At 41.3% G+C, this 27,032-nt stretch overlaps 1 protein-coding gene across 3 annotated transcripts in view; it reads right to left on the bottom strand.

Annotated features, from left to right (window-relative positions):
- Positions 1-13,715: 13,715 nt before the first annotated feature.
- FNIP1 (folliculin interacting protein 1) overlaps positions 13,716-27,032 on the bottom strand; it is a 97,787-nt gene continuing 84,470 nt past the window's right edge. For all 3 annotated transcript variants that reach the window (XM_024213335.1, XM_024213336.2, XM_029913404.1), the window contains 6 exons: positions 26,221-26,390; positions 21,961-23,398; positions 21,381-21,549; positions 18,834-19,031; positions 18,207-18,322; positions 13,716-17,120 (listed from right to left, as the gene is read on the bottom strand). In XM_024213335.1, coding sequence (XP_024069103.1) covers positions 17,042-17,120; positions 18,207-18,322; positions 18,834-19,031; positions 21,381-21,549; positions 21,961-23,398; positions 26,221-26,390 — 2,170 coding nt within the window. In that variant the 3' untranslated portion in view covers positions 13,716-17,041. The remainder of the gene's footprint in view (positions 17,121-18,206; positions 18,323-18,833; positions 19,032-21,380; positions 21,550-21,960; positions 23,399-26,220; positions 26,391-27,032) is intronic.

Below are 27,032 nucleotides of genomic sequence, written 5' to 3'. Positions count from 1 at the left end.
GCAATGGATTACCTTTTCTACTTTTCATTTGTGAAATAATTCAAAGTACCAGCAAAACATTTGAACAAGGAGCAAAGCTGCAATATGCTTTTAAATGATAGTTTGGAGCAGGGAGTGGTGTTAAATGATATCTTGTACCAGTGGTAACTCTTTTGGTATCTGATAAGAGTACATACATTTTGCAATTTAAAAATATTCCCATCATCTTTTCTCTTTAGTAATGGAAATATACGCCAGTATAGGCCAGACTGGAGGGAATAACCAAGGGATCCTCAGTGCTGCTGCAGGATATTTCTTGCCACTTTTGGGGAGCTATAGTAGCCCCTTTGCTCACTTCTTTCCTCAGCACCCCCACCCACACACCAAAGAGAAATTAGAACTCAGATAACCAGCTGGCAGAATGGGAGAAAAAGCAAAAGTGAACTTTTCTATGCAGAAGCCAAGGGGGTCAGTTCTAGAAGCTAGTGGAGCTGCTGCAATGCTCCTGCTTCTGTTTATATATATATATATATATATATATATAAAATCTATTTATATATGTATGTAGATATATATGCATTGCTTAATTAGACAAACAAGTAAAATGATTTCATAGACTGAGTACAGAGCTGGGAGCCAGGAACTCCCAACTTGCTGTATGGTCTTGGGAAAGTCATGTAGACCAAAATTTTCAAAAGCAGACTCTGATTTGGAGTGTTAGACTTGGACACTGACTCTGGATTTGATTCTTAGAGGTGCTGAGTACACACAGGTCCCATTAACTTTAATTGGATTGTCAGCACTCAGCTTCTTCAAAAACTCAAGCCCTAGCTGTCTCAAGTTGGATATCTGAAAATTGAAGCCACCTTGGGGGTCTTAAATAGAATCCACTGAATTTGTCCATCTTCTTTTGACATGCATCCTTGTTATTCTCTATTATCTGTACTCCAGCTTTTACTGGTATTCAAGAAGTAATGAGATACTTAGTTACCCCACCCAGGCATGAGCACATGATATGAAAATAACAGGCAGCACAATTCAACTATTAAAATCTCAATCCAAAGGTTCTAGTCTTCATGTGCAGAAACATACCACTCACATGATGCCAGTAGAACAGAGCAAGTTGCCTTTCAGCATGCAAAATCATGTTTATTTTTAACTCTAAAAAAAATCTGCAACTGACTTTTCTTCCAATTTGAATTTTTTCCCTTCCCACTATTATATCTTGTGGCTTTGTTAAAGCCATACAGTAATTCCACATCACAGTAGGTGTAAAAGCAATGGGCCGGATCATGTCCCTGAGAATTTCAGCCCCATTTCTGAGCCCATGAAGGCCTCTTCAGTGCTGGGGTTGGAGGGTATAGAGTTGAGATTGTCCAGGCTAGGAGATGGGCATCTTCTCTTCTCTGCCCCACAGACATTAGTCAGAAACAACAATATAGCCTAGGGCTCCCTTGCACTTCTGAGGGTGCTGGAGGCAGTTGGGCCAGGAGGAGACCTTGACAGAATGGTTCTCATGGAGTCATGCTGCTAGAGAGCTGGGATTAGGGGAACAATGGATCCCAAAGCCAGTGCATAGACTTAGAACCTCCAGACAGATGACCCTGGCCTCCTGTGGATCCACCAGATTTGGGGTGGGTCCCATGGCCTTTTCCTGGAGGGTGGCAAACCCTGCCCTTACCCTTATGATCCACGTGGCAGGAGAAACACCCTGCTAGTGGATTTTTGCACAGGAGGAGATGCTATGACTAACATTACGTGGTGGAGTTGGGGGCACGAGGGGTGTTACTCTGTACTTTACTTTTCAGGGAGGTGATCATATGGTTATATTTTGCTTTTTAATAATCCAGCCCATTTCTGCTGTGAAAAGGAGCACTGTGCTATATGGCTTTCTCTCTTGAATGAAAGGAAGCAGTGTATACAGAGCGCAGTAACAATTTCTATTAGTGTAATTTATCAGCAAAAGTAAAGAGCAGTGGAAATACCAGCAAAACAGAAGCTAGGAGGAGGTCATATGACTCTATGAATCATAATCTGTTGCAAACTATCAAAGACTCTGTTCAGTGCACCACTGAGCAAAACCAGCTGGCACTTAGAGTATCCAATTATATCCCTAGATGTAAAAAATTGCTCCTGCTTAAGGCAGAATTAGCAGCTCTTAATTTTTAAATTCAGAAGTATGAGATTTCACAGCATTATAATAGAAAACATCAGAAAAACTAAGCACAAATAGATCAGTCAATCTGAACAACATTTCTTATATTGAGTCAAAGGACTCTTCATTTCATTTCAGTTTGAGAGGTGTTTCAAGAGCTGCAGAGTTTGGAATTCCCAAAACTCAAGAATCCAGTGTGAACTTTGTATTTACACATTAATGGAAGCATGTCTAGGAAGGTATTTACTAGTTTAATTAAAAAGAGGGAGTCCACTGAAAGTTATGTAAGGACCCTGTCTGGTCTGAAGGAAATAAACTTAATTCCACAAATACTCTAAAGCCAATAACAGTATTAACAAGGGAAGACAACTTTTATAAATGTCAGTTTAAATTTTATACCAGAAAGTTTCCTTTGACTGCACTGGGGGCAGCATCAAGACCACTGCAATTTTGTATTCAGATATCATGCATGAATTGGCCTAGAATTATCTTACCCCCTCTGAAACCATTACTAATACTCTGAGCAGTCAGAGAGCATACTGGACAGAGAAACAGGCAGTGATGTTACTAACACATACCTGAAAATCGGAGTTTTTCAAACTCAGAGTAATTTTCTTTAAGATTTGGCTAGCGGGCAGATTCTTTTCAAGGAAATCTGCATTGCATTTAAGCAATTGCCTTTCATTTCTTTGGTCTTCCACTATAAAATTGCCTTTGCAATAAAAAAAAACTTTTTTTATATATTAAGTTTGAATCTGACCAGTACGGTGCTATTTTGTGGACTACTAATTGAGTCTGACTCCAAGAGAGCATTGTGACTGTGCTGCATTTTGCAAGAAGGTAACAAAGGAAGTGGAAACCATTGCTCAAATGCCAGTTAAGGAGACATTAAGCCAACAGTGACCACCCGTAAGCCTTTTCCAGGCATGGTCTAAAGGCAGGTTGGGCATAAAATGGGTAAAGATCAAGAAGCTGAGAGTCCTGTAATAGAAGAGGATAATCAGAAACTACAGAAAATAATAATAAGATACTAAGATAGAAGAAGAATAAGATACTAAGAAAATACAGAGCAGTGGAAGCCCAGGAGCTGGAAAGTGTGGTAGGCAGGTAGAGTCAGGGGAGGAGTAGCTGACAGCATGAGAGGCAGTAATGGGAACTAAAAAGCCTTGGGATTTGGCTAGGAGGAGGTAAAGGTCGTTTGATACATTGAGAAAAGTTCCTCTTGCGTACAGCAGACCGAAGCTATGCTCATTGCAGCCAAGCCATGGAAGGAGATGAGCTATACAGACAGAAGGGAGCAAGAAGTGGTGAACGCCACAAGGTCTGCCAGTAAAGGAGATGCAGAGATGAGACTCTTGGTGACACCATGGAAAAAACTTCTGAGCACTGAGGTCACATTCTGTTTAAGATGTAACATTTTCAAGTTACATACGCAGCTTTTCCAAGTACTAAACCCAGCTGGCCGCCTTGTTGGCCATCTGAGCAGGAAGTGGCCACGGAGCAAGTGAACCATAATGATGTAACTAATTTGACACCTTGATTGCAAGTGGTCAGTGGCTAGGGTGAGGTACATTTTTAGAGGTGGAGGGGGAAGCTGACACTGATACTGCCTATATTGTACTTATTCTGTAAATAGAGGACTTTGTCTACAGTTCTTTCAGGATACATCTACACAGCAGCTGGGAGAGGGATTCCCACATAAGGTAGAAATACACATGCTAGCTGTGCTTGAGCTAGTACCTAAAAATAGTGAGGACATGGTGGCATGGGCGGCGGCTGGGGCTAACCTCCAGAGTACATACCCAGAGGGTCAGGCAAGATTGCAGCTAACCCAAGCCAGAGCCTGTGTACACCGCTAATTTTAGCATGCTAGATCAAGCAGAGGTAGTGCACGTACATCTACCCAAGATGGGAATTACACCTCTCAGCTACTGTGTAGACATACCTCAGTCTGGCATTTTTCCACTAGGACTAAAAATTCACCTTATTATTCATACAGTGCCACTGATGTGTTTCATACTTTACAGACCAATTACTAAAGAAGACCCTGCCTCAGGCACCCGCACTCTAAATTTGTCATAACACAATTAAGGATGATAATGAGAGAGAGCTTGGGGAGAAAGGTACAAAAGGATGGGGATTCCAACCGTGAAAGACAGCGAGATAAGTTTATCTCATTAAACTCGCCCAAAAAATTAATCTATTAAAAAACTTGAGGGGAAAGTATGCAAAGAGGAATGGGGCGAATGTCAGCAGTGGAAGGGTAACTGGAAGACATGAGTCTGAGGGTGGATTTGAATAAGGAGAGTGAAGTTCATGGTACACAGGATCAGAGAAGATGTTTAGAACATAGGGGGTGGCTTGAGAAAAGTCACAGAGTCATTTGCAGGAGAAAGAGACCGGGGAAGCAACACGGTTAACTGAGCATAAAGTGTGAGCAGAAGTAGTGGGCAGCTACCTGACATGCAAGCACAGGTAGTGCTGGGCAGGTCCCTAAGGGTGAGGATGTGGAAATTAAACAATAGAATACATTAAAAAGGATTTGTTTACATTCAAGACTATTTCCCTCTAAAACTGAAGAGCGAGATCCTGGTTTAAATTGATGTAGCCACACTAAAGCTACATTGAGTTATAATCAGAAGATCGGGCCCTCAACTTTAATGCTGAAATAGCTTTGGCCTACAACTCTCAAAAACGTCTGTTACCATGGGAAGGTTCTGTTTTTCACTACCCCATAATTTAAGAAATGGTTAACATACCTAAACTATATTTTGAAAATATAATTTGCCTCTAGGTTGATGCCTTTTACAGTGTACCAGGTTTCAGAACAATGAAATTTGAAATGACAAAGATTAAGACCTTTATTTAAACCATTTGAGCCATTTAAGAAAATGGAGGCTTTAGAACAAAGCGAACACGATCATTAATTATCACAGAATAAGCAGCACAGCTGTAATTATCTTGTTCTCCTAGAATATCTTCCTGAAATTTTATCAGTCATATGTTAATATATGCAAAAAGGAACACTTCTTCCTTCCCTTTTGCAAGTAATCAACATTATACAGTATTTCCAGTTACAGCTGCTATTAATAAATCTACTCCTTGAAGATGTAGTAGTTAATTTCTCAGGATTCAGTGCACTTAGTAGTCTATTCAAAAATATAACTGTCCCTCCATTATTGTAATTTTGAGGTGATTACACAAGAATTGCTGAAAGAGTGCTTTTAAAAGGAATCTAAACCCTCTCAAGTAAATAGTGTCTTAAGTAAGCAAATAAAATCCTCAAGCCTTTTGGTACCCTACACAAAAATCACTGTTTATAAACACTTTTATTTAAAATGTTCAAAATAATGATATTTCTCACCCCCATACACTTTAAATATGGAGAATATCATTAAAAAAAAACACCCCACTATCCACACATTCCAAATCTTTCCCTCAAATTCTAGTGGTCCCTACCAGAGTCCCAGTTACAAAAACAATGCAGAGCTTTGCAGTGATCACCTTTATGTATGGATTAGATTCTTGCACCATCTTCTCAGGCTTAGTTTGCACAGTTTATAGAACCATTTTCTAGCGTTAGCAATGCCAAACCATTCTATATAGTCAGCTTATTAACCAAGACTAGAAACACTACAATTATTTTTTCTTTCAAAAACAAGAAAAACCTCCTTAATGTAAAATACTATAACAATCTCCACCTCTCTTAGCCATACCACATGCACTTCCTTAAGAAATATTAGTTTCATTTTCTGTGATGTGTAAGGGAATACGTTTGTTTTCTATTAACACCCTAGGCCAATTTCCACTTTCAGATCTACGGTGCAACCCCAAGGATGTCAATATGGTTGCACAGGTGTAACTGAGAGCTGTGAATGTAATCCATTATATCTGAGAGACAATTAACAGTAAAAACATCATAAATTTCACTTAACATAGGTGTTCAACTTTATCTTGCATTAATCAATCAACTTCTTTGAGTTCTCTGACTAGTACAAGGTAAAAAATTAGGAATTTGGTATATTCTATCTCAAGCCAGTTGAGTCAAACTATCACAGAGGCCTCAGATCAGTGCACTAGCTTGTGATGGTCCAAGCCAGGGCTTAAATTCTCAGATTATTTCTTGGGGATCGGGGCTTCAGCCCATGGGAGGCACCCTGGTTTGGGGCTTCAGCCCTGCGGGTTTGAAAATATTTACCAGAGCTCTGCTTCAAACAGCTCCAGCTTAATTTAAGCCCTGGTCCAAGCAGAGCGCTGTGAAATTCATTATTGGTAATCTAAGCATTTCTCATGGGGAGAAAAAGTGAGTTTGTTCCACAGACATTCCTGGTAATATCAAAACCAGTGCTAAGGAGTTAACAAAAGAGAAAAGTAAGTTCCAAATTAAACAAACATTGTGGGTACATGGTTAGAAACAGAACACAAAAAGAACAGCCAAATATACATGCTGGTCACAGAAAGTTCCTTATTTTCTGTTGCACAGAACAACCCTCGCCTCCCTAAAAAACTTAACTCAAATGCCAAAGTCAAACACTGTGTCTATAACAATTCAGCATCTGATGGAAAAAGCAGATTCTCTCTCCATAATCAGAAGTAGTAATTTAACAGCATAAGCATAGGAGTTGGAGCTACCCTCTGACTATATTGTAATTGTTAAATACAGGTGTAAAGTCTGACCCCTAGTGGTTGCAACTAAACCCACACTAAACTATAACTTGGGACAAAGATCAATGGAGAAAGAATTTTATTAGAGCATAAGCTTTCGTGGGCTACAACCCACTTCTTCGGATGCACAGGTGGGTTGTAGCCCACGAAAGCTTATGCTCTAATAAATTTGTTAGTCTCTAAGGTGCCACAAGTACTCCTGTTCTTTTTGCGGATACAGACTAACACGGCTGCTACTCTGAAACCGGAGAAAGAATTTAAATTCTTAAGAAGAGAAAGAGGAAGGAAGTGATAAGAAGATATAGGACTTTTTTTTACTATGTGTAGTTCCATTGAACTGGATGTGGGCAGTGTCAGGTTTCAGAGGCAACATGGTTCTCTTTGTTCATATAAAGTAATTGTTTTGTGATAGGGAAAGGATAACATGTACAGGGAACTTCCTCCACTGCTGCCTGCTTGTTGTTCCAGCCCCGCCTTGGGTGAGGAGGAGGAAGGGGTTTGTAAACGCAAGAATACAGTGATCTCAGAACATAAGTGCATTACTGAGAGGATCTCATTAGAAAAGCTCAAGAGTTTTCTCCAAATTGAAGTTTCTAGAAACTTCTAGAGACTTCTATAAATCAGCCTACGGTAGGTACTTATATGACCCCAATCAGTGTAATATTGCAGCATGCTGTGAACATTAATACAGTTCTCCTGGCAATGCCCGTGAGGTAGGGTAGTATGGTAACCCCCTTTCCAGATGGAGAGTTAAGGCACCTAGATCATGTTTTTAGAAGTGCTCAGCTCTTTAGGTGACAGTGTAGGTGGCCAGGTTCTCAAGAGGGCTTTGAGTCCTGAGGTTTTGCGAAAACGTGGCCCAGAGTAACTTGCCCAAAGTCACGTTGGCACTCAAGAGAACTGGATCCCCGGAGCCCAGCCTTAACCACTCGACAGTGCTTCCTTTCTGCAAAACTTAGAGCCATTCTCATGCAACCCTCAAATAGCTGCTCATGTCTCACAACTAACTGATAAATTCACCTTGTAATTTATATTTACTATTATTATAAAACCTTTTCTTCTTTGTAATTATTACTAAGGAGGTGCATTAAAAATATGCTTGAGTCTTATGGCTGCTGCTGCTACTTATGAGGCCAGCTGAAGATAGCATCCCCTCTCTGCAACGTCACCCAGGAGACGTTCACAGCTTCAAATGAGGAATAAGCAGCTGGAGGTTTAGAAACAAAATATATCCCACTTCTGTACAACTATCTTTGGTAATAAAAATTCAGGAACAAGGGCCGTGTGTGTACGGGGGGGACAGATGGGAGTGCTGCCTTGAGCTATTCTGATGCACAAGTGAGGGTGTGGGGGTACAGGACATAAGGAATCTCTTCTCCACCAACAGCAAAAGGGCAAGATCTTTCCATCGTGCTCAAGATGGTGACAGGAAGGTTAGCAGCAAACATGCTGGCCCAGGCAGCATATCCCCAAAGGAGTCTGGTTTGAGCTGTAGGGTGTGTCTAGTACATGTTGCATTCGGTTGCTAGTACTATCCAGAAGTACTGACCTCTACACCATTCCCTGACCCTGCATCTCTGTGAGGAATCCTTCCCTGGCTGATAGCATACCTATTGTTGAGAACACATCAGGAAGCATCTCTTCTCTTCCCTATGCCAGCCAAGGCAGGGTTTGACCCTTTAATATACAATTGCTTCTAAAGAGAGCAAGTTTAGAACTTTCCCACAATGCATCTGTCAAATGGAATTGTGCAGGTAAAAAACTTGGTGAAATGCATCACATGCACATACAATAAATGTTTTTCTGTTACAAATACCATAAAATTACTGACCAGAGATCAGCTTTTAACTCCTGCTAGGTAGCCTAAAGGTAGCACTATCAGGCCAGAGACTCAAATTCTATAGTATGGTCCTACTCTCTTGTTGCTCAAAGCGGCGAGGACTCAGAGATCTGCACATGCAGTTTGCATTTTCGGGGAGATGAGAATGCTTTGCTTTATTTACCACTAATCCCCCAATGACTGGTGGACATTGCGAATCAGCCACCCTCTCCAGGGAAAGGTAGAAGCAGGTCAATGAGGTAACTGAGACACTGGACCATATTGTAGCTTTTCTGTAAATAGAGTTCTTTAATTTGTTCTTTTAAGAAAACCCCACACACAATACACTGCCTGGAAATCAGATTTCTCTCAGAAGGATAAAGGCCTGGGTTGATTCTGCCAGAATTTGTGCAGGTGGTTCAATGAATTTCCAACCTAAAGCTTAGTTCTGTAGACAAGGAATTTAAACAAATCAGCCAGCCCCTTGTGGCCAGGGTGCCTTTGCCCTGCCACCTTCTTTATCCTCCCTCTTCCAGGTCCTTTTACACAGACTCCACTTGCTTGTGGCTCCAATCACCATCATTACTGAGTGGGACTGATTCAGGCAAAATGAACTCAAAAGTCTATCTGAGGGCATGGCTCTTACCTCAGAGCCTGCGTGACCAAAACAGTTGCTTCACAGGGTCCTTGCTTCAGTTCTTAGGCTGTGACCCACCCTGTGGTTCAGCTTGCCACTACCCTGTTCAGAGCTGACTCCCTTATAAACTTTCCAGAGTCAGCTCCCCTCAAGAACTGCTTCAGCTATCTTATAAGGACGCAGCTGCTTAAGATTCCCTCATTTAGCAAGCCCGATCCAGGCTTCAAGTCTCCTGCAGGCAGCTCCCTCACTCCCTTTGCTCTAATACGGTAACTAGATAGCAAGTGTGAAAAATCAGTCTGGGGGTGGGAGCTAATAGGTGCCTATATCAAACAAAGCCCTGAATAGCAGGACTGTCCCTATAAAATAGGGACATCTGGTCACCCTACTTTGCTTTCTCATAAGGAAAACAATATATTTGTGCTCTGAACTCCTTCAGTGTTCCCATTGAATCTGAAAAACCAGTTGATGGTTTAAACAAAGAGTGCACACACCTACATATAAGTAGAGGGTGTTACCTTCAAAACAAATCTAAACAAAAAGGCCTACCTGTTTCATGGGTACATGCTGATTTTTCCTTTTACTTACAAAGCTATTCAATTTTTCTCAATGATAAAAGTTCAGTTTGGAACATACTAGGCTCTTGCATAAAGGAGAGAAAATACCAGCTGTATGTCAGCAACAAACTTGTTAGCAATTTCCTTATGTACAGAGAGTACAGACTTAGCTGGCTACTCCCATCCCATAGTTTTTAAAGATAGTCTTATGATCAGTTTGTGCTAAGCCACACAGACTACAATCACAAAGACTTTTGCTGGGCCCACTTGAGCATGGGAATACTGACAATCTTTCAGGGGTGAAAAGACGGTATTGATCCATAGCTGTTGCACTTCCACTGCTGACCTGCCACTGACTAGGAAAAGGGGTTAACTAATGACTCTCCTGGGTTCAGGAAAATGTAGGAATTTATTAAAAAGGAAGTAAAAATAGATTTAAAAATACTGGACAGCAAGTGTTGCAACCAAAGATTGTATAAATGCAGAACTAAGAATGAAATAAATGTTAGGTATTGTTAACATAAGTGCTTTCTAAATTCTGCACTAAGAACATTATTGAATTTACTCCTAGCAAAACAATCTCTTGCCAAAGCGCCACACAGACTCCAGGCCAGTTGGCTAACCACATACATGCAGTAGCAGGAGAAAAACTCATGATTATCTGCTGTGGTAACACAGGCTTCTTTCTAGTCATTTATCTAGAGGAGCAGTTTTACTGGCCAAACAAGTTCAGGGACCTGATAAACATTTGAGCAGGTCTGACAATCCATAGAATATAAGGCAATAATACACAAGCATATGCACCAATACACTGTAGTAGAGCTCTACCACCACTTATACTGCTCTAGCTAAAATCTGAACACCTCGTTATGCTCTCTGACTTCAGACCTAATACTGCAGTCCTTATTCAGGAAAAACACCTGTGACGCTGCACGCCATATGTTTTATGGAAATATGTATGAGTGTGAATATGATGTAACTGGAATATGCTTTATGCAAAAGGTCTCTTGTACGGTATCATAACAAAAGTTATAACCTACTGAATATATTCCTCCTATTTGTACACATGTATCATTCTTGTAGCTGAAGCTAGAAATATGAAGTATAACTCTGAGGTCCTATTGTAATTATGCAAAATGTGGGTCATTAATAGTGGTTTAGAATCTTGATGGCTCCCATTGACTAGGACAATTGGTTGTAAATAGTTTATTTACCTGCAAACTTTCCTCTAGGTGTGGGCCAGTCCATGGGGAATAGAGACTAGGGGTCTTACAGTGACATGTGACCATGTCACCTGATAATGAAATCCATCTTAAAACTGGTACTTTTCCATTTAGAAGGCAGGGGTGGGGACAAGCACAGACAAAAGATTCCCACTTTGTGCCAAAGCTATAAAAGGGGGTGGAGCAGGACAAAAGAGGCTGCCAGTCATGAGAAAACCCCTGCTTACCACCTGAGATATCCGCTGGAACTAACAAGGACTGTACCGGGGAAAGGATTGGGCCCAGACTAGGAAGGAGTATTGTCTGTGAAAGAAGCTTATTGGAACATCTCTGAGGGTGAGATATTACCTGTAATCAGTTTCTTAATGTATTAGACTTAGACTTGCGTGTTTTTGCTTTATTTTGCTTGGTGACTTACTTTGTTCTGTTATTACTTAAAACCACTTAAATCCTACATTTTATACTTAATAAAATCACTTTTGTTTATTAATAAACTCAGAGTAAGTGATTAATACCTGGGGGAGCAAACAGCTGTGCATATCTTTCTATCAGTGATATAGAGGGTGAACAATTTATGAATTTACCCTGTATAAACTTTATACAGAGTAAAACAGATTTATTTGGGGTTTGGATCCCATTGGGAGCTGGGTGTCTGGGTGCTGGAGACAAGTAACCTGCTGAGCTGTTTTTAGTTGAAGTCTGTACCTTTGGGGAGCGTGGCCTAGACCCTGGGTCTGTATTGCAGCAGGCTAGTGTGTCTGGCTCAACAAGGCAGGGTTCTGGAATCCCAAGCTGGCAGGGAAAACGGGCTCAAAGGTAATTTCAGCACATCAGGTGGCAGTCCCAAGGGGATCTCTGTGACTGAACCCATCACAACTCCCATTAACAGTTGTGCCAGAGATTGGCCCCTGCATCTTGAATCAAGACTAGCTCACACTGTACAAGCTGTGTGCCAAGCAGTAAACTCAAGACTTGTGATTATTAAAAGCCTATTGATTCTTTGCTCAATTGCTTTTACATTGCCCTAACCAAAATGAAACACTAAGTCATTTGATACTTGCTATGCTGCTCAGGAGAAGGAAATGGAGAAATGGAATTTCAGAATGGAGTATGAACAGTTAATCAGTTTCTTTTCTTGCGATCATGAAAGCTTTCAGAACGTTATTGTGATGCTTGAAAAACACTGGAGTGTTTTGTTGCTGTTTTCATTCCTCCCAGAGATGTACAAACCCCCCTCCCCCCCCACACACACACTAATAGATACCATCTTACAGTATAGGCCGTGGCATGTACAATTCAAAATCCTAGCAAAAATTATTCTAATGATTTTTGCTCTAAAATAGACTGGTTTGCTTAACAGTGTTTCCACTGTGTATGTTAGCTGTTCTTAAATTCCATTCAGACTGGGGTCTGCTAAAGGGAAATCCTCTCTTGAACAACCTCCCTTTCCAATCTCAAATCCATAGCTAGCATGAGCAATAGACTTAGTTACATGAAAGAGATATGAGGAGAGTGTTGAGACCAGAGGGAGAAGCAAATTCACTTTAAAATGTGGCTATGTGGCTACTGCCCTCTCCCCGTTTTTTATCTGTGCTGGTTTATTTCCTTTTGGAGGATGTAGGACTTTGCATTGATTAGTACTGAATGCCCCTGGCACCCTCACTGGTACAATCTCTCCTGGTTAGTTCTGTGCTGTCCTAGTGTGTGTTTACTACCCTTAAGTTTTTGTTTTTGCAGCACATTCGATCATGGTTGAATTTACACCCAGGCAAAACCTGAAAAAGGAAAAACTTAACAGATCTTGCTTCTGCACAACAACCCGAAGAGGCACAGGCATAGAAGTGAGCTCTAGGAATAGAAGGACACTGTGCATGCACAGTTGTCACTTTCTGTGATGGCAGAACCATCTCTTGATTCAACCACTCATGCATCACCCTTGTGAAAGAAGCAGCTCTGCAGATAATCTGGAAATGAAGTGTGGACCAATGTTTGAAAACCTCATGTCTATGCACTTGTCTTTCATTTCTCTTGTTTTTTTTTTTTTTTTTTTTAAATAAGATTGCTAAGAATAATCCAAAAGACAAGGTGGGTGAGGAAATATCTTTTATTGGATCATCTTCTCTATTCAGTTTCCAGAAACTTTCAACCTCCTTGGCTGTGGGGTTCCACTTTTCTCAGATGTACAAGAGCTCTGACTCAGTAAATGTATCTCCTGTACATCTGAGAAAAGTGGAACCCCTTAATCAAGGGGGTTGAAAGTCTCTGGAAACTGAATAGAGAAGTTGGTCCTATAAAAGATATTACCTGACCCAGCTTGTCTCTCTGATATCCTGGGACCAACATGGCTCCAAGAACACTGCAACAAGAATAATCAGGCCAGCTTTCTTCTGGGATAATCTTAATACAACTCTTTGGACTGATATTGAGGCCAACATTTTCAGACTTCCATACATAACATTAGACACCTAAATCCTAATCAGGCATGGAATTAAGTGATCTCTGCTCCTCTGATAATCATAACATTTAATTAAGTGCCCAAGTAGGGATTTCAGGTGTCTGATATTAGGCACCCAAGTTTCAAACCTATGGTCATCATGGTTTGTATTTTCACCCCCCACAAGTAAAAAAAAAAAAAAAAAAAGACACAAACAAAAGAGTCCCACTAGCAAGTAAACTGACATACTGTATTTATTGCACAATTTTCCCCTAAAATTGGGAATGGTTATTATAATACAAGTCCACATCTTGGGAAATATATACAAAAAACAATAGAGATAACAAATATGTACATTTTACTCAGCGTTTTACACATACCACCATCTAAATAATTTAGAGAAAGCAAAAAAATTGTCATAAAACATCTGTCATAACGAACAAGGAAAATGTATGCAAGGTGTAAAATCCTGTTATTATTATTATTAATTATTTTTAGCAGACCAGTGTTTGCCAATTGCAACAAAATAAATGTGCTAGTATATATGTTTAGTATACTTAAAGTTTTCAGCCTAAAAATTAAGACATATTAATAGAGGTTGGGAATATTGAAGAAAAAAAATCAAACAGATTAGTTTTCTATACACAAAAAAAGGTGTGATACATTTTAAAAAGTCAACACTATAGTGTTGTTAAAGATCCCTTTTTTTAAATTATTCACCAAAAAAGAGCATGTACCACATTTCTCATGTACCATAAAAGATAAGTTACAGGAACACTGCCCATCATGCTAAAGTTGAATTTGCATATTTACCACAATGGCAATATGGTTAGGAAAAGTGTCCATACATTTTAGACCTAAAGCTCAGATATTTGTCTCTAGCATCGGTGACCTGATAACCACAGTGGTGGCAGAGTGGCCACTTTGTCTAGGACTGACTGAACAAAAGATTGCATTAAAACGGTCTAAGGGAGTTGTGTTAGGCAGAAGAAAGCTGAAAATGATTCATCTTAATGACAATTTTTTCTCTCTCAAGTAATTAATTTCATGTTGGTAGAGGCCATGTGTTTCTTAGAGTCAACCCCAATTTCAAAATAATGTCCAGAGTTTTCTTAGTGATGAGTAAACAGAAGAGAACATAGTATTTTCTTGTAATAATTCATTAGGGGCTCAATCCTACAAGGTGCTGAGCATGGTGCTGATCCATTAAAGCATTTAAGCACGTGCTTAATTTTAAGCATGTGCTAGTACCATTGACTCCAGTGAGATTACTTGTGCTTAATGGGACTAGCACATGCTTAAAGTTAAGCACATGCTTAAGTGCTTTGATGGATCAGGGCCAGAGTGCTCAATACATTGTAGTACTGAGTCTTGTAGCACTACTGTGATCAGGTTATATTAACTGCAAAATATGTACAATGTTCAGAATTGTAATTATTGGCTACATACTGTATTCTAGCAAAAATAGTTTAAAATTCGTATTTTAGAACGCAATCCTACATTACTGATGTGTGTCTGTAGAATCAGGCCCTTAAACATTTGTTGTGTTCATTCCAAAACCCAGATGTAACATAATCGTGGGCTTAAAAGAGGACATTTAAACAATAAGCAAAGTGACAAATTAAATCTTTAGACTACATATTAAATATGAAAGTCTTCCCTGCAGCAGTCAGCATTAGATTTTGTATGCAGAAGAGTTTCGGGACACACTGCCCATATTAAAGTTTGGCTTACTTACCAAGTTAGATCCCAATCCTACAAGGAAAATGGTGCAGGTGCAAGTCTGTCCATACAGATCCTTGTAGGAATGGAGTCCTAAGATTAAAGTTATGATTTTTTATAATACCACCAAAACACACTGGGTGAAATCTTTGCCCTGTTGAAGTCAGTAGAGTTTTGATATTGATGTCAGCCGGGCTGGGATTTCACCCATTGTTTTCAAGTTTGAATGGGGGGTGGTGGGGGGAGGAAATTGTTTTGTTTTTAAAACAACATCTGCAAACCACAACAGAGAGTATGTTACATGATTGAAAAGAAGCTTATAGAAAGAATGAGATATTATAGAATGGTAAATATAGTTTAGTGAACGAGGGACAGTACCTTTCACTTTTATTATGGATAGTCTGTGAACTCCAGTATACTGAAAATGATCAATGAAAACAATAACTGTAATTAGCTACATGAATTGGCTGCTAGGACAAGAAAGCAAAGAGAAGCATATAACGCAGTATCCAGTTAAACTGAGGTAGTAGAGCCTTTTGAAACATAATCACCCACCTACTGTACATTTACATTACTTACAGCAGATCAGTTCCACATCAGCTATTTTTACAACTACTGTGTATATGACGGCAAAACAATGATGAGTGAATAAAGGAGAAATGCTGAGAATTGAATAAACAGCATTTCCTGCTGGTAGCTACTCAAATTGGTAGAAAAGGGATTACAACAACTTGCATCACTGGGATATTTTGTCTAAAAATAATTTTGATATTTCTATGCAATGGCATAATCACCCATCCATGTTTGTAGAACTTTTTTTTTAAAAATATAGCAATTAGTTACCTGAGCAATTAAGGTTAATAGTCTATTTTTTCCTCCCCCAGTGCTTTGGTACGATTATTTCTAGCTCATTATTTCACTCACTGACTGCTGTAAAAACAATCTATTGCCAGAATATTATAGACTGTAAAAATATTAGAGGTAATAGTCATGGCATTTTTGGGATACCACGGGGAAATTTCAATCAACATTCTCTCTTTAGCATTTGTTTGTTTTGTTTCAAAATTGCATTTCTTCAATTTTTTGTAAGTCATGAAACAAAAGTATCACCATAAAGCAACATTTAAACATTATAGCCTTTGAATACCTGTTACAACACCAAGCCAAGAAAGGGGAAATAGAGTCTCATTTGCCAGTTTGTTTGTTGGCTACCCCCCCCCTTGAAAAAAAGAGTACAAATACATTTTTAGCTGAGTGTCATTAGTAAGCTGCTTACAAAAATCATTTTTCCTTTGAGAAATATCCACAATTTGACTATTTAGTGAAAAAGTAGAAGTTGTTACAAATCACTGCAGTTTGAGAGTTAAAGATCTTAACACACTCCTAATAGGTATCAGCCAGTCTCAAGACAGCTGCTTTCTTCTCCTGTTAAAGTTTACAATCTGCAAAAGCACTGTACATTATTACAAAGCAGTTCTTCCTTGCATTCCCTGTTTTTCATCGTACATAATTAGCCTCCTTGCAAAAATTGCCCAAACCATTTGCAGTTCTTCAGCTTTTTCTAAAATCGTGAGTTTTCTTCAGTAACCTCAAACTCGGGCTTTTCAATTACTATTATAGTTTACATTCTTTTTTATGAATGGCCAAATGGGAGAGGGGAAAAAAAGAACTCTCCAATTGTTTGTATAATATGCAGTCAGTGACGGAGACCCAGACAGCTCAGCAAGCTGTTCAGTTCCGTTGCCTCCAGCGAAAAGGAACCAGGACAAGTGTATTTCATGTCTGTCTCCTTGTCTTCCATTTCATTTCCAGAAAAAAAAAAAAAGTTAATCTCTATGCCCTTCAGAATTTTAAAGTAGTATCTGGGCAACATATGGAGAGTGAGTGCTTGCTACGGCTGCGAGTAAAGGGAGGTCGCTGGATTCAATCCTAAAAGGAAGAAGAGAAACACTAAATCTAACCCAAAATGTACATGTGCATTAACTGCTAGATTATCCATGCCAAGCTAAGGTATTTGCAGTTGGACTAGTCAAGGCGAGAAGCTCTATATTTTATTTGTAAAGCTTTAAACTGCAAGTCATTCTTAATGTAAAATTAAAACATTTGCATTTCTGAACTCAAGGCAACATCACCATTTGTTATCAAAAATAGGAACAATCCGTTCGTTTTTAAACGGACTTCAAAATTAATTCCTGATCTGCCTGGTGACTCACTGACAGATCTTTATTGTCATGCAGGAGACTTGGGTTCCATTCCTGCCCGTTCTCTTGGTCACTGAGCTAACCGTGCTGGCAAGGGAATACACTGGGGGGAATTCATCCTACCCGCTGCGCGCACACGGCCTGAGTAAAGGAGCTTTATGTGGGGAACTCAGCACAAGTTAGGAGCAAAGGAGGGAGTGGAATTCATTCATTCCCCACTCACAGCAAGCCATGGCACTATGCTGCAGCTCGTCCCTTTGCAGATACTACTTCAGCCTGTGGGCCCTCCCCTCCCCCTCCCCCCCCCCCACACGCACGCACATACACACACTCACTCTCACACATCCCAGCCTTCAACCAATACCCATCTGCATAATGGAGTATTTAGAGCTGGTGAGGAGACCGCCTTCCTAGGATCCGTTAAATGGCCTCTCTGCTTGTGCCCCATTCCCACGGAGGGGTGCTATGTGGCGTACATGATACAGAGAGTGTTCTCTGTGCCCTCTGCCATGTGGGGAATGTCACCCTGGAGGTATCAAGTGCCTTGTGTTATTCAACAGGGACTGGCCACTTAAAGAATGGTTCTGATGAACTCTGGAGTGGTGAGTCCAGAGCAGGGGAAACGGAGAGGGATCTTAGAAGTTATGGAGACAGCCCCAGAATGAGAAATTCATGTCAAACTAACGGTCCTGATCCTGCACAGGGATCCACTAGCGCAGACCCTGTGGCTGTGACAACCCTACTAGTAGGTGTGGAGAGGATTTATGGTGGGGGAAACATGTGGAAACTGTATTGAACAATGTTGTGATCATACCCCAGTACCACGCCCAGCTCCTTGACATGAACTCGCATCTGGCCCTTGAGGTATTCAGACAGCATCTTGCTTTTGAAATACAGCTCTTGCAGCCGATCTTCCAGGTGCATAACACACTAGGAGCACATGAAAACAATCACATTAGAAACAAAACACCTTGCAGCCCCCATACCAGCCAAATTCCAAAGGGGAACAGCACAGTCCCCATAATTCTATTTTCTATAGTGGGCCATGTCAAGGTAAATAATTATTTGAAAGCACCTGGCAATAGCAGGGGAAGGCACACAGCTAGAATGATGCAAACTTTTGTTTAGATTTCTGTTCTGAAAAGTATTTTTTACGTAAAGGATGGATCTTACTGTCCTACTCTTGCAAGACTCTCACCTATTTCAGTGGAAATTTTGGTTGCATATCAAATCAGGACCAAAGACAGCTATCTTCATTATAGAACAAAGTTTAACTGAATATCCCAAATGGGCACAACTGGAAGTTAGATAATGCACAATATGATCAACTGTGGCTATGTGGAAGTATGAGAAATATCAACTTACAGCATCTTCGTTAACACACTAATTTAAATGATATTCTCAAAACATATTCAGCCCTTTAGATCTCACCCATACTTACAAAATTTGGAGATAAATTATGCTTGTAAAGCTGAAGAGTGGAATGAAGCAGGTTGGAGACAAGGCTAGAGACTAACACCTCTTTTCCTAGTTTATTATCAATCATTCGCCTTTGGCTACTGGCCACTTGCACTGTCCATTTATCCGTGTCTGCGATAATGCAAACAGCCTCTGCAATTGGTTCATCCAAAACAGGATGCTAAAAAAAAAAAAAAAGACAGAAAAACAATAGTTTAAGTCTGAGAGAAACAAAAGACAACTCAATTTTTCCAAAAATAATTTCTTCCTGAATAGTGACGGCATTTTTACATACACTGCAATCCCTTAAAAATTGATCTTTATAACAGAAAAGCTACCACAGTTTTAAAAGGATAAAATCCTACATTTTCCAAAGTAGTTTTCTTTTTATTATCCTCTATTATATCGAATATCTTCTTCCAAGAATGAATATGTTTCAGTGCCTACAAATTTTCCCCTTGGACATTCAATAAATATTGATGTGTCCTGTTTGAATGGAGCTGAAGTTAAATGGACGTAGGTTAAAATCATATTTTAAAAAAAATCACCATGTATGCTGTTATTTATTTTTTGTATTTCACTCAGTTTGGACACTTTAAATAGTCCGGTCAGTTTCACTCCTGTTACTAGTCAAGTTTTCCTTAATGTAGCAACAACTCTGGCAATAAGGTTTGTAAACTGTTGCTGCAGAACCAGCAGAGGGAGCAAACAACGACATCCACACTCACTCTTCTAGTGCTTTCAAACAGCGCCTTTACAAAACATTTCTCTGCAATGGATTTTTTTAAAAGAAATATTTAGAACTCTGTTGGCCCTTTTCCCATTAGATTTTTGGCTTAACTGCTTGAGAAAACATCCCTTTACCCAGAGCACCACCATATGTGGTGCTATGGTACAGTATGATTTTATTTGAAAGCCAGTGTGTAAAAATCTTGTCTAATATTTTATATATCCTGCCAGTGCTTGATGTTATCGATTCAGTTGAAGTTTGTTAGGGGGGAAAAAATCTCTCTTTATTTTGTGGGATGTAAGAATGAAGCATTTGTTTCATTCCAGTAGTCACTCTGAGATACTGAACTGGTTTCTCAAAGTTCAGCTGGGCTTTATTTATAAATGGGTGAAATCCATCCAGGTGTGCAGGGCAACTCAGTGGCTGATATGCACCTGATAGGGCTATGTGCAGGGAAGGGGAAGAAAACTATGGAAATGGCCACAGATACGAGTAGCCAAACCTGCTGCACATAATATGGTGCTATTACTGGGGCTTTGTGACAGAAGGGATCGTGCCAGAGGGCCTGTTTACTGCTCACAGAAAAAGTGTTCTTTTATCTTTGCTAGGGACTGATCCTGCTCCCACTGAATTAAGCTACTGGCTTATAGGGAAGCAAGATCATGCCCTTCAATGGCAAATGAAGGAAATGATGCACTTCCACCCCATACACTCCTCCCTCCAACCTGCCCAGTTTCCAGCCTCTTCCCCAGTACAGATCCTGGATTATGCGGATAGGACTCTGTTGGGGAAGAAACAGTTCCACAGAGTCCCCATTCTATAGGACAGGGGTCGGCAACATTCGGCACGCGGCTCGCCAGGGAAAGCACCCTAGCGGGCCGGGCCAGTTTATTTACCTGCTGACGCGGCAGGTTCGGCCGATCGCGGCCCCCACTGGCCGCGGTTCGCCGTCCCGGGCCAATGGGGGCGGCGGGAAGCGGCGCGGGCCGAGGGATGTGCTGCCCGCGGCTTCCCGCCGCCCTCATTGGCCCAGGACGGCGAACCGCAGGCAGTGGGGGCCACGATCGGCCGAACCTGCCGCGTCAGCAGGTAAATAAACTGGCCCGGCCCGCTAGGGTGCTTACCCTGGCGAGCCGCGTGCCAAACATTGCCGACCCCTGTCCTATAGGATATAGTAAGAAGAGAAAGGGAAATCAGAGTGCAGAGAGTCCTGCTCCCCATGTGACTTGGGGTGGGGGTGGGGTGTTTGTCTCTCTTTTCCCCACAAAGCCAGCACCGTTGGGTCATTACCTTCTATGAAAAAGAAATAACAGTACTGGGAGATCCCAGTATTTCTGAGGACTGCATGTTAATTTCACCACTGTAAGTTCTGCTCTGCAGACATTTGGAACACCAGCAGTTTGTTGGGGAGACATGAATGGGGAAGACTGTATGACTGTTCGGACTCCATACCTCATAATCACTATCTATCAACTGGGTTGCTGCACCTAAAAGAAGAGAGACTTCATGATTTCTCTAAGATTTAACATGGATGTCTCTTTTCTCCTAGGGCATGATCCTTCTTCACCGGCTTCAACAGGGCCTTACAGTGCAAATCTGGAGCAGATAAATATAACCATGTTACTCAAGAAGACTAACTGATAGACGAGAGCACTGAGAACAAACCAGTGAAATGGGACTATGGAAACTAGAATGGAGCTGTGACAATAAATATTTCCAGTTCCAGCAGGTTTGCCAGTTCAGAAATATTTGCCTCTCTTTATTGTGAAAGATACATTTCATTGGATATAGTTTAATTACCTGCACCGCATGCGACAAATCCGACACCAAACAGTGTCTCAGTTTTTCATCATTTCCTACTCCTTGCAAAACAAAGTCAGGTACGTAAGATGAACAGTAGCCACCTAGCAAGGACCTTCCAAAATTGGCAATACTGGGCTGGATAGAGTTCACTTCAACTAATTTTGACCTGCAAGAAAGGTATATCATGGACATGTACTATAACTAGCACTGATTTCTACTCATTTCAGCTTGAGCAAGTGTGACATTTTAGTTCCAATCATCTCTCCTCTAAATGTGATCAGCTGTTCAACCACATTTTAAAAAGCAACTTCAGTTCAAAGACAGTTTAAAGTAGTCAGCCCTGTGCATAAAATACTGTAGTGGAACAAGATACGAGCCAGGGTTGCAATGCATAATTAATACTGTTAATATCCAGATCACCACTCTCTTTAAATTCATTTTACAACCACCAAGCCCAAGAGAATCTTTCCAACCACTGATGCAAAAATAGGCTACAGTACCTCAAGTCATGTGTGTGGAGGAATGAGGAGAAGAGATTATATTTGTCATGGTGTCTGTTATTGTTGAAAATACTTACCCAGGAAAAGGGATCTCATCTTCTTCTGTCCAATCTTCATGCTCTCCTACGTAGTAGTTACTGTTTTGTCTGGTTAGATCATGACCTGTATCTTCACTTTCACTGTCACCGAGAGCACTATCTGAGCTCTCATTTCTTGGAATGTCCCAATCAGATCCTGGGGCAACTTTTTTCTCTGAATTCTCTTTATCCCCATGGGGGACACAAACAGAGATTTTGTCTCTTTGGTCCTGCTCAGCAAAACAGTTTTTGCATGTCTCCTGGCAAACAGATTCCATAAACTTACAAAATTCACTGGGTAGTTTGCTGTTCGTTGTACCTAATTTTTTAGAAAGTTCTAAACTACTGCCGTGATCTAGAACCTCTATAGTTGCTTGCACTGGAATTTCATCAATAGTCCTGGTTTCAATCGAACCATCATCCGTAAAATACTCATCAAACAGACTCATGCTCTCTGCATTGTAAGGATTCGGATTCCAATTCTGATGCTCGCTAGCAACTCGAGGGAACGGTTCAGCTGTCCCACAGTCTCTATTTTGGTCCTCAACAGTTTGTTTTGCTGCACAGTTCTGAGCAGCACTCACTCCTTCCTCCATTGCTGCTTGGTTGTGATGCCTAGCAATTTGTTCCACGACTGCTTGACTTCGGAGGTCAATATCTGAATCAGGAGACATGGAATCTCCAATCAGGAAAGTCACCTTTGTCTGAGCCTCAGCAGTACTACAAGGAAAAGCATCAGACAAGATCTTATCCGGAGGCTTCTTTTCCACTGCTATACCTGTTGATCTTGTTACTCTGAGGGCCTGGTTACCAGACTCCAGTGACTCCTCAGTCCTCCACGTTCCTGCTGTTGGCTCTAATCCCGACTCTGCCATTGCACATTTTCCCACTGACGCTGACCCTGTGCAGATTACGGTCTCCAATTTGGTGTCCAGACAAGATGTCGATTTATCCTTGCACTGCTTAATGTCATCAGCATTTTCTTGGCAGTCGGCAGCAGAAGTTGTCCTGCTCTCATCTGAAGAAGTCTCCAGCTCCACCTTAGAGGCATTTTGGGCATATTCTCTCTCTTGATGTGAAACACCCTCTGTATTTTGCCCAAGAAGAAGTGGACACTTGCAATATTTACAGCTACAGTTAGGAGTTCTCATTTCTTCAGACTCTCTAGATAGCAAATTGCTTCTGTTCCTGTGGATTGTTATGAGCACATATTCAGATTCCTCTACCTCTCCTTTTTCCAGCGTAGTAGTAATAACTGTTCCCGGCATTACTATGGCTTCATCTTCCCCATTTTCTAGAAGATGCGTCTCTTGTAGTTCAGAGCATCTTATGAAGTAAGTGAGGAAATAAAGCAATCTCTGGACTAGATCTTGTCTTTTACCAACCACCACTGTTTTTGCTAATCTCACAGGCGATCCAATAGCCCCATACAAGTCTCCTACAACAGAAAACAAAGCAAGCATAAATATTTTGCAGCTTTAAAATAATCATGCTGTTATTATACAGATGCTAGTTTTCTAAGCCAGCACAACAATAGATGAGATTTGTGGGTAGAGCTAGATCAGTGAACCTCCCTAGTGCAGACACAGCTTATACTGGCAAAAAAGTGCTTTTGCTGGTACAATTGTGTCTACACTAGTGCTTTAGCTGGTATAGAAATGTTGCCCAACAAAACACACACTCCTAACCAATATTTTTACACTAGCAAAAGTTTCTAGTGTCAATGTTCCCTCAATCAGCTTGGGCGTCTCTGTATTTAGGCTTGACAGGATTGACTTTAAATTGTTAGTCGTTGGTAGACATGGATTTCACATGGCAGAAATTGATGGAAAAAATCACTAAGAATTGGCAAGCGCAACCTCCCCCACACCTAGTATCCACAAGGATCTAGTGTCACTGGCCCTGTTGTCATGGCCCCACACTTTCACTTTGAGGAGCACAGAGGCCACCCCTAGGCAGGAGCCATTCAGCCATAGCGCGGCCAGGAGCTCCTCCTTGGGGCACTGGTCAAGGATCTCTGCTCCCCTGGACTAGGACCGCCTTCCTCGCACTTTGTGCCCCTCTGCTGCACAGGGAGTCCTCTGCAGCCCAGACATCAGTTCTGGGAACCCTCTGCCACCGCACTGTCAGTGCTGCCCTAATCCAAACCCCAATATTACCCCCCTTAATCTCCCACAACTATGAAAATTAAAATGGTTAAAAACGTGCTTAAAATAAAAATTGATATTAGTTGCCAAAATTACAAAGAATTACCAGTTCTGCCAGGTGTATCTGTGTTGAATACAGAAAATTGTAATAGTGCTGTTTGACTCATACAGAAGATGACGCACTGATCAGAGGAACATATGAGCTGCCCTATTGAGTTCCGGGGGAAGGTCGTGTGTTTTCTTTTCAAGGGGTAATTATTTTTAGAGGGACCCTTCCACGGGCAACAGCCTTAACAGCAACCGTGAAACTATGCACCGGAAAGGGGTTACTACGTCAGTCTCACCATTACAGTCCATAGGCAAGGGAACCTTTCACCTCTATGTCACCAGTTCAAGTCTGGCCCAGATTTACAGCCACTGAAATTTATCCTCTGCTATCACTTCAGTGATCTGTGGATGATGATTAGATGGGTCTCACGCTCTCACTTCAGTTCCTACTGAGCAGGGATTTACAACACAAAAGCCAAGCTCAGCAGAAAAGCCGAGAATTCAATGATCACGGAAACTGAGCTAAACTTTTACTTCTACAGGAGACTCCTCCAGATCAGGGTTTGGGGTCCCTGGCAGGGCAGTAGCGGGAAACTTGTGCTGCCACAGCCTGTGCTGTACCTGTTCTGTGGCTACAGAGGACTTTGCTCTCCAGGGCTCTCTATCAAGCACCTTTAATGAGCACTCAATTCATTCAAGCGTGTTTACAGTGCAGCTCCGCTCACGGTTGTCGCCTGTTATGAAAGTGAGGCTCAAGGAGAGTAAATGGCCAGGGATGGTCATTCTGGAGGCAAAAGGGGCCCCAGACTGATCCTCTCTTTCTTTGCACCGGTAGCCCCACCCCTGCTCAGGCAGTACAGCCAAGGCAGTGGGTGGAGACAGATACAGAAGCTGGGTCAGCAGCACCTGCCGGAGGGGATGAGATTGCTCCTGATACTACCGGAAAGAGCCACATCCCCAGGAGGCTGGAGGAAACCCCACTCCCGCCTACAGGAGAGCGAGCTGAGGGAAAAATAAACCTGGGCCATCAATCAGTGCACAAGGTGACGGTGAGAAACACTACCCAGCTGCAGCTCTTCCCTCCCACCCAGCTCTCTGCAATATTTGGAATGGAGGAGGAGTTCTACTGGGCTCTCAGAGCTGCTCTGGTTGTTTTGTTGTGCAGGCGAGTGGGGGCTTGGCTGTTTTAGAGGTGCTAGGAGGTGGAGACGACTCACAGGGAGCCAGAGGGCATTGCAAAGGCACAGCACCTCCCGCATAACGGCTCTGGCTTCCAGCAGATTCCTTGAGTTCTGGTACATGATCCTCTCGCAGGCCACCCTGCCTATACCAAAGTGGGAGAAATTCTATGAGGGGAACCCAAGTCTTCCTTTCCCCGACCAACCCACTTCCATGGGACCTTCTGCCGGAGGGGGCAATAGGACCGAACTGTAGGAGTCTTAAATCTTCCTCTCTGTTGGCCAGCCATGAGACGGTGACATGAATAACCACACACAGGGTCTGATCCATTGAAGGCTTTCCATTGGTTTTAATGGGCTTTGGAATGAGTCCTTAGCCAGAGCATTACCTATGGGTTTTGTGCATTAATCATTCACTGCACCTTACCATTCATGGTCTCTTTAATTGACAACACAGCTGATTCTTATTCAAATTAATCTTTTTATTAAGTTTTTAAGTAAGTAATTTTCCTGTTTCCTGCCATCCCCCCCCCCAACTTGACTTGTCAAGGATAGTATCCCAGCAGCTAGAGAATGCAGTTTCCCTAAAGAGATCCACAAGGGGACCAAAATCCCCCATCACCATCAAGGCACTTTAAGACCTGCCCTGCATAACTTAAAAGGGACTTTGTACTTTTCTGCTGCGGCTTTATTAATGGTTGTGCTTAAAGTAATTACATAGTAAATGCAGTGTCTCTCTGTAAGCTTGATCTATAGAGCTGTATCTTGGTCTGAGGACACAGGTTTTTACTTGTAAATGATCAATGGGATTGGTTAGCAGAAGTCACTGCATTCATACACATTTATGTGATGCTCTAACGGATAGTTTGGTGAGGTTTAAGATATACCTAGTTGTGCCCACAGTGGGTTGTATGGATGAGTCTTGGCCAACATGTCCACGCTCTGGGAGGAATGCTTTTCCAGGAAGATTTTTATAGGTGGCTGTCCATTTGGCATGACTGTCGGGACCCAGGCCAGGTGGTTAGTCAGAATTGCAGTCAGAAGGGCTGGTAAAAATCTGAAAATGAAACACTCAGTGTCACTTTTTCCAGTCAGGGATTCATAGCATTAAAGCAACAGCAATTCTACAGTCTACAAAACGCAGGAATGCTAGCTTCCTAATAAGAACACAGACAGTAGAGACCACTCGGCCTGCTTGGATTTCTTTATGCATCAGGCTGGAAAAGAAAATGTACTGCCCCAAGGTGAGAGGCATTTCTTGGAAGGGATATAAAATTAAAACTGTAAAACATTTCCATATTATGGGCATCTTAATTCCTCAGTTTAACAATATTATGAGAATTCTATTCACCAATGATTCCATGCATAGCAAGCTGTTTATTGTAGCCATAGATTGTGCTAAACATCTCTTGTGAAACCAAAAGATCTGGTGAATATATTTCCTAATAGTACACAGAGTGCCATACTGCCAATAGAACGAACTGTTAGTCCAGTTTATTATTAGAAAACACTAAACATATTATAGAAATTGCATCTAAAGGTAAAGGGTAGGTTTTAATTACTTTGACATTCCACTTTAGTAAATCTTTCACTGTCCAGTAGTTCTTAGAAGAAAAAAATCTTCTCAAAACACAAGTTATTGGGCTTTATTACAGGAATAAATTGGATGAAATTCTATGGCCTGTGTTATACAGGAAGT

The sequence above is a fragment of the Terrapene carolina genome, unplaced genomic scaffold, assembly GCF_002925995.2.
Source record: "Terrapene carolina triunguis isolate 2854851 unplaced genomic scaffold, T_m_triunguis-2.0 Scaffold629, whole genome shotgun sequence".
Classification (NCBI taxonomy): Eukaryota; Metazoa; Chordata; order Testudines; family Emydidae; genus Terrapene; species Terrapene triunguis.
Note: the sequence above shows the minus strand (reverse complement) of the source record. Positions and strands in the feature narration are given on the sequence as shown.